Source organism: Medicago truncatula, chromosome 6, assembly GCF_003473485.1.
Source record: "Medicago truncatula cultivar Jemalong A17 chromosome 6, MtrunA17r5.0-ANR, whole genome shotgun sequence".
NCBI lineage: Eukaryota > Viridiplantae > Streptophyta > Magnoliopsida > Fabales > Fabaceae > Medicago > Medicago truncatula.
The window spans coordinates 36938031-36946342 of record NC_053047.1 but is presented as its reverse complement, the minus strand read 5'-3'; the positions used below and the strand labels follow the sequence as shown (position 1 = coordinate 36946342).

General features: G+C 39.8%; 1 protein-coding gene across 1 annotated transcript; it reads right to left on the bottom strand.

Moving 5' to 3' along the window:
• Nucleotides 1-6854: 6854 nt before the first annotated feature.
• LOC120576110 (uncharacterized) lies at nt 6855-7992 on the bottom strand. Its single transcript, XM_039827101.1, has 2 exons — nt 7958-7992; nt 6855-7392 (listed from the first exon to the last, which is right to left on the bottom strand). The coding sequence occupies exons 1-2, from the start codon at nt 7990-7992 to the stop codon at nt 6855-6857; spliced, it is 573 nt and encodes a 190-aa protein (XP_039683035.1).
• Between the last annotated feature and the right edge of the window lie 320 nt (nt 7993-8312).

The following is an 8312-nucleotide window of genomic DNA, read 5'->3' as shown; positions in this document are numbered from 1 at the left end:
CTTTGACCTAATTCCAAAACTTCTCTAAATCAATCCTAACTTGGTCAACTAATCATCAGAATTACAGTAATTAACATTATTGAATTATTAGTCTCACCCTTACCTGGTTATGAAGAAATCGCAGCTCTCTCTATGCTCTTCTCCCTTCTAAGCTTTTTCTCCCTTTTCCAAAAGTTTTCACGTACAATGAGTTTCTAAAATATTAGGTCTTCTCCTATTTATACCTCTTTCTAATAACTTATCTTATCTCACTTTCTCCCCCAAAACTATCTAAAATATCAAAACAGCCCTCAACTAAATATTTTTCAAATCTTTATTTTATTTAACAATAAAATAAATTCTCTAATCTTATCAAATCCTCCAAAACTCATAACCTAACACGTCAACAATCAAATCACCAAAATCACCACAATTTATCAAAACATATCAAAATCATACATATATTATATAAATATAATATAATCACCTAAACTCGATTAAATAACGATTAAACGAAAGTGGGCGTTACAACTCTCCCCCACTTAAAGGATTTTCGTCCTCGAAAATTTACCTCAAGCAAACAACTCTGGATAAGACTCCAGCATCTTACTCTCAAGCTCCCACGTCAAGCTTTCACCAGTCGCTCCCGACCAAACGACTCTCACGAGAGGTATCTCCTTGCCTCTCAACGTCTTCACTTTACGATCATCAATCCTTACCGGTAAAGTCTCTACCGTAAGGTTGTCTCTAACTTGCACATCGTCGCTTTGGATTACATGAGATGGATCCGGAACATACTTTCGAAGTTGCGACACATGGAAAACGTTGTGCAAATTCGAAAGATGTGGCGGTAAACCCACTCGGTAAGCCACCGTTCCAACTCTTTCCAATATCTGATACGGACCAATGAACTTCGGGGTCAACTTCTTTGACTTCAAAGCACGTCCTACACCAGTCATAGGAGTGACTCTCAAAAACACGTGGTCTCCTTCTTGGAACTCAAGATCTTTTCTACGCTTATCATGATAACTCTTTTGTCGACTCTGCGACGCCTTCATTTTCTCTTGGATCATCTGAACTTTCTCAGTAGTTTGCTGAACAATCTCTGGTCCTAAGACCACTCTTTCTCCTGATTCAAACCAACACAACGGAGTTCTGCATCTCCGACCATACAAAGCTTCGAACGGTGCCATTCCAATACTAGAATGATAACTATTATTATATGTGAACTCGATCAACGGAAGATGACTATCCCAAGTTCCTCCTTGCTCGAGAACACAAATTCTCAACAAATCCTCTAGCGACTGAATTGTCCTCTCCGACTGACCATCTGTCTGTGGATGATACGCCGAACTCACTCTCAACTTCGAACCCAAGGCCTCTTGCAAACTTTTCCAAAATCTAGAAGTAAATCTTGGATCTCTATCTGACACAATGCTCGAAGGGACACCATGCAACTTCACAATCTCCTTGATATAAATCTCTGCCAACTGGGCAACAGGGAAACTAATATTAATCGGTAGGAAATGAGCTGACTTCGTCAACCGATCAACAATAACCCAAATTGCGTCGTTCCCTCTAGGAGTATTAGGCAAACTCGTCACAAAATCCATGGATATACTATCCCATTTCCATTCTGGCACGTCTAAAGGTACCATCATCCCAGCAGGTTTCTGATGCTCAACTTTCGACTTCTGACAAACTAAACAGGAATACACAAACTGTGCCACATCTCGTTTCAAACCAGACCACCAGAAAATCTTCTTTAAATCATGATACATCTTCGTAGCTCCCGGATGAATACTCAAGCTACTTCTATGACTCTCTTCAAGAATCATCTTCTTAATCTCTTCATTGTCTGGGATACAAATTCTTCCTCGGAATCTCAACACACCTTGATCATCGATTTTAAAATCACTGTCTTCAGTCTGATCTCTAGCAATCAACAAGTCCACAAACTTTACATCAACTTTCTGTGCTTCCTTGATACCTTTCAGAAATTCACTATCAATCTTCAGCATACCCAGTTTCACACTCTGAGGTGACCATTCGCAAACCAAACTCATATCTCTAAACTGTTCAAGCAATTCGAACTCTCTGACCATCATGGCGGACATATGCAATGTCTTCCTACTCAAGGCATCTGCAACAACATTAGCTTTACCTGGATGATAATTCAAACCAAAGTCATAATCCTTCAACAATTCGAGCCATCTTCGCTGTCTCATATTCAATTCCTTCTGATCGAACAAATACTTCAAACTCTTGTGATCACTAAACACCTCAAACCTCGAACCATACAAATAATGTCTCCAGATCTTCAATACAAAGACTACAGCCGCCAACTCGAGGTCATGCGTAGGATAATTCTTCTCATGAACTCTCAACTGTCTTGAAGCATAAGCTACCACTTTACCTTCTTGCATAAGTACACCTCCTAAACCCAACTTGGACGCATCACAATAAACCACAAAAGGTTCATCCGACTTCGGCAAAATTAACACTGGAGCAGTCGTCAACCGTTTCTTCAATTCACCGAAACTTTTCTCACAATGAACGTCCCACACAAAAGTTTTACCTTTACAAGTCAACTGCGTTAGCGGAAGAGCTAACTTAGAAAACCCTTCAATAAACCTTCTATAGTAACCAGCTAAACCCAAGAAACTCCTAATCTCAGTAACGGACTTTGGAGTCTCCCACTGTGATACCGCTTCAACTTTAGACGGATCCACTGCAATACCATCACCAGAAATAACATGGCCTAGAAAACTCACTTCTTCCAACTGTTTCTTCAACTCAGATAACTCAGAAGCAGACATACGATAAGGTGCCATCGAGACCGGCTTCGTTCCAGGAACAAGATCAATAGAAAACTCAACTTCTCTCTCTGGAGGCACATCAGGAATCTCATCTGGAAAAACTTCAGGAAATTCACACACCACCGGTAACCTGTCAATCACTGCTTGATTCTCAATAGATATAGTAGCCATTAACGAAAACATCAAGATACCGTCGCGTTCCAGTTGCTTCAGCTGCTTAGTAGATAAAAACTCTGCACCACTTTCCTCTTCGACGGAAGAGAAATGCACTGACTTGCTAAAACAATTAATAAGAACGTGGTTGTACTCTAACCAGTTCATACCCAAAATCACATCCATACCACTCAAAGGTAGACAAACTAAATCCATTTCAAAATCACGACCAAACATAGACAAAGGACATTTCAAACATACGAGAGAAGTAGTCACCGAACCCTTAGCTGGAGTTTCGACAACCATCTCTCCATTCATATCAGACAAAACAAGACCCAAAGCAGAAACACAATCGAAAGCAATAAAACAATGCGTAGCACCAGTATCAATAATAGCAACTAAAGGAGTATTATTAATATAGCAAGTACCTCTGATCAAACGATCCTCATTCTCTGTCTGAGTCCCAGTCAAAGCAAAGACCCTACCAGTAGTCGGCGCCCTCTTAGGCTGAGTACACTGTGAACTAATGTGACCCTCTCCATTGCAATTAAAGCAAACAATGTCTGTACGGTTGCAATCAGCTACAACATGACCCTTCTTACCACACCGGACACACTTCTTGATTTCCTCAGGGCAGACGTTGCTCTTGTGGCCTTTCTCACCACAATTGAAACACACAATCTCTGCAGCATCCTTCTTCTTAGGCCGCCTAACATCGACCATCTTCTGTTTCCCTTTGTCAGTGGGGGCACTGTACGGCTTAGGACGACTCTGCTGTCCCTTGCCCTTCCTCTCATTCACTACCTTGTAGTGAGCCTTGGTATCCTCCTCATAGATCCTGCAGCTATTAACCAAGTCCTGAAAAACTCTCAGCTGTTGGTATCCAATCGCCCTCTTGATGTCGGGCCTCAAACCGTTCTCGAACTTGATGCATCTCGAGAACTCAGCATTCTCTGCAGTATAGTGCGGATAGAACTTAGACAGCTCCACGAACTTGGCAGCATACTCTGTCACGGACATATTTCCTTGCTTCAGCTCAAGGAATTCGATCTCTTTCTTCCCGCGAACATCTTCCGGAAAGTATCTTCTCAGGAACTCTCTCCTGAAAACAGCCCAAGTCACAACAGCTCCTTCCTGCTCGAGGGTAGGCAGAATAGCAACCCACCAGTCATCAGCTTCATCGGCCAGCTGATGAGTACCAAACCGCACCTTCTGATCTTCAGTGCACTGCATAACTCGGAAAATCCTCTCAATCTCCTTAAGCCACGTCTGGGCTCCATCAGGGTCATAACGTCCTTTGAAAGTCGGAGGGTTCTTCTTCATGAACGTCTCCAACATCCTAGCTTCAGCATTTGCACCAGCATTCACGTTAGGTTGTTGTCCCACAGCTTGGGCAACAGCTTGAAGAGCAGCAGCTAACGCAGCATCATTCCTTCCAGCCATTTCGGATATTCTACAAAAGTAGCAACAATCAACATAAGATAGTAATATAAATATTACTAAGACTCGACACGACTCTCTAATTGACCGGACGGATCGACCTGCTCTGATACCAATTGTAACACCCCATTTTCCCAATATACAAATTTCTTAAACAATTATCAGAGTAAAAACCATAAACGGGATATCACATAGAAACGTAATCCAAAACAGTTAAATAATGATTTAACCTTCACAAATATCTTTAACATAGCAGCGGAAAATCATAAACATAAATCATAAACGTTTTTCGGCACGCAGGCCCAATAAGTATCTCAAAAGAGTTTATCAAAACATAAGCAGTTCACGTAAAAGAATGAAGCATGTTATAGCATTAAACCCCATCCCGTTACGTATCAGAGCGACCTAGACGACACAGTGAAGGCAAGGCCAACTCACGAAGCAACTGCACACTAAGCACGATCACCTGCAAGTTACCCATACGAAGGGCAACATTTTCAAGCAGAAGGGGTGAGATTTCATAATAAAATAACATTAATCAATGTAATTGTGAATCATAAATTAACATCAATCATTCCATCATTAACTTTGCATAAATGCTAAACAGTTATCACGTAATCATATATCCAATCATTATAAACAACATAACATAATCAAATAACACTTATCACATAATCACATATCCATTCATTATCAACAAGGCATCTTAATCATGACAATGTGACAATGCTCCTAGACTCCTTATATGCATGTGGTACCAATCGTCATCATAAGTATTAATATACTTTAATCGTGCGGAGGACAAAGCTCCTATAAAACGTGCGGAGGACAAAGCTCCTAATTTTCGTGGTGAGGACTAAGCTCAATGATATGCTATGCATGGACACATATGAACAAAACATCATAATCATCGTAATCATGTGCATTCAATAACTTGATGCAAAACGTCATCATTTTCATTATATTCATATATAAACATTGCATACTCAGTTAAATAACAGCAGCAGCATAGTCAAGTCGCATAACAGCAAGGAGATATCAATATATCAACAACAATTTACTAGAATCATAATCATTTCAATTATATCTTACATATTGCATAATACCTTAATCATGCTCAAATAATATCAACTTAACTCAATAGCTTTACAGACTGCATTAAACGTTATCATAAGGTTTCATTACGAATTAGGGGTTCACTCTGGACCAAAAAGTGCGACACAGATCGCACAAACACATAATCAAGTTCATCCTGGTTGTACTCGCGAGGCGAGAGTACTTACTCGCCATGGCGAGCACCACTCAACTCACAAACTAAGCTTGTTCTGGGTTCCCTCTGATCCTACATTCATTCCTAATCAATACTAGGTAAGTTCAGGTACTCAAAGGCATACAAGATTCAACTAAAAAGGTCGAAACACGAAATATGACATGCACTCTGCCTAAGCTCGCGAGGCGAGGATCATCACTCGCCGTGGCGAGCGATGAACAGAAGCACGGGCAGACTAGGGTTTTTCTCAAAAATCCCTCACACAACATGGTTCAAAGCCTAATTTTGATTCCAGAATTCATCCTAAACATGTTCTAAGGTTATAGGACGGTTCTTACATCAATCTAAACAAGTTTTACCGTTTGATCATCAATTTTTAGGGCTTTGACCTAATTCCAAAACTTCTCTAAATCAATCCTAACTTGGTCAACTAATCATCAGAATTACAGTAATTAACATTATTGAATTATTAGTCTCACCCTTACCTGGTTATGAAGAAATCGCAGCTCTCTCTATGCTCTTCTCCCTTCTAAGCTTTTTCTCCCTTTTCCAAAAGTTTTCACGTACAATGAGTTTCTAAAATATTAGGTCTTCTCCTATTTATACCTCTTTCTAATAACTTATCTTATCTCACTTTCTCCCCCAAAACTATCTAAAATATCAAAACAGCCCTCAACTAAATATTTTTCAAATCTTTATTTTATTTAACAATAAAATAAATTCTCTAATCTTATCAAATCCTCCAAAACTCATAACCTAACACGTCAACAATCAAATCACCAAAATCACCACAATTTATCAAAACATATCAAAATCATACATATATTATATAAATATAATATAATCACCTAAACTCGATTAAATAACGATTAAACGAAAGTGGGCGTTACACTGGAGGCTTGTCAGGTTGGCACGGCCGTGCCAACTTCAGCACAGGTCGTGCCATCTCCTTGCCTTTTTGGTTGATTTTGTGTTGGAGCCTGGCACGGCCGTGCCAGCTTAAGCACGGCCCGTGCCACCTTTCTAGGTCTTGTATCTTCAATTTTTCTTGCATTTTCTAATCAATCTCGGACATTTACCTACAAAATAAAGAGAAATAACAGAAAACAAAGAAATCAATTAAATTAGTGGGTTGCCTCCCACGAATCGCTCTTTTATTGTCACTAGCTTGACAAAAATAAGGATAAAGATCCTTAAGGAGGGTCACTTAGAGTAAAATCGACCACCACTTCATTTACTTCTCCATTATTATAGATTTTTAGCCTTTGCCCATTAACCGTAAAGGATCCGGTTTCTTCAGAAAAGATTTCAATCGCCCCATAAGGGTAGACCGTGCGGACTTGAAATGGACCGGACCATCGCGACCTTAGTTTACCTGGAAAGAGCTTTAGCCTAGAATTAAAGAGCAGCACAAGGTCACCGCTTTTGAAGTGCTTTTTGACGATTTTCTTGTCATGCCATTTCTTAGTTCCTTCCTTGTAAATGCGGGCATTCTCATAGGCATCTATCCTAAGTTCTTCTAGCTCGCTTAATTGAAGTTTTCTTTTTTCACCGGCTAAATTGGGGTCTAAGTTGAGGTTTTTAATTGCCCAATAAGCCTTATGCTCGAGCTCAACCGGAAGGCGACAAGATTTCCCATAAATTAGTTTAAAAGGAGTCATTCCAATGGAAGTTTTATAAGCCGTTCGATAGGCCCAAAGGGCATCGTCAAGCTTACTTGTCCAATCTTTCCTAGAGGTTGAAACAATTTTTTCAAGGATAGCTTTGATTTGTCTATTTGAGACCTCCACTTGTCCACTAGTTTGTGGGTGATAGGGTGTTGCAATTTTGTGCCTTACTCCAAGTTTTTGCAAAAGTTTTTCAAAATGTTTTGAGACCCTCCATCGCTTATCACAACCCTTGGCACTCCAAACCTTGAAAAATGATTTTTTTTAAACAATTTTATAACAACTTGTGCATCATTAGTGAGAGAGGCAATGACCTCAACCCATTTGGACACATAGTCAACTGCCACCAATATGTATTGATTCACAAAAGAGGAGGGGAATGGTCCTATAAAGTCAATAACCCAAACATCAAAAATTTCTACTTCAAGGATGTTGTTCAAAGGCATTTCATTTCTTTTAGTAATATTACCAGTGCGTTGACATTTGTCACATTTAGAAATAAAGAGATGCACATCTTTGAAAAGTGATGGCCACCAGAAACCAGAATGAAGAATTTTGAAAGAAGCCTTTTGTGTACTGGCATGACCACCATAAGAAGAGGAGTGGCAATGGGTTAGAATACTACTTACCTCGTTTTCAGGAATGCATCTTCTGAAAATCCCATCTTAGCCTCTTTTGAAGAGATAAGGCTCATCCGAATAATAGTGCTTGAGATCATTGAAGAACTTCTTCTTTTGTTGGTAGCTCAACTCAGGTGGTAGCACTCCTGCTGCAAGAAAATTAACAAAATCTGCATACCAAGGTGCGTTAGTTTGTGCCAATAAGAAGAGTTGGTCATCCGGGAAGGAATCATCCAAGGGTAGCTCATCCTCATTGGTCTCCCTAAGTCGGGACAAGTGGTCAGCTACAACATTTTCAACACCCTTTTTATCTTTTATTTCAAGGTCAAATTCTTGGAGGAGAAAAATCAATTGGATCAACCTC

What these genes read in the sequence shown, in the direction of transcription:
- LOC120576110 (XM_039827101.1), bottom strand. Translation starts at nt 7,992, where the DNA reads ATGGGATTTTCAGAAGATGCATTCCTGAAAACGAG. An exon ending in GATGCATTCCTGAAAACGAG is followed by an intron (nt 7,393 to 7,957) that starts GTAAGTAGTATT and finishes TTCAACCTCTAG; the next exon opens with GAAAGATTGGACAAGTAAGC.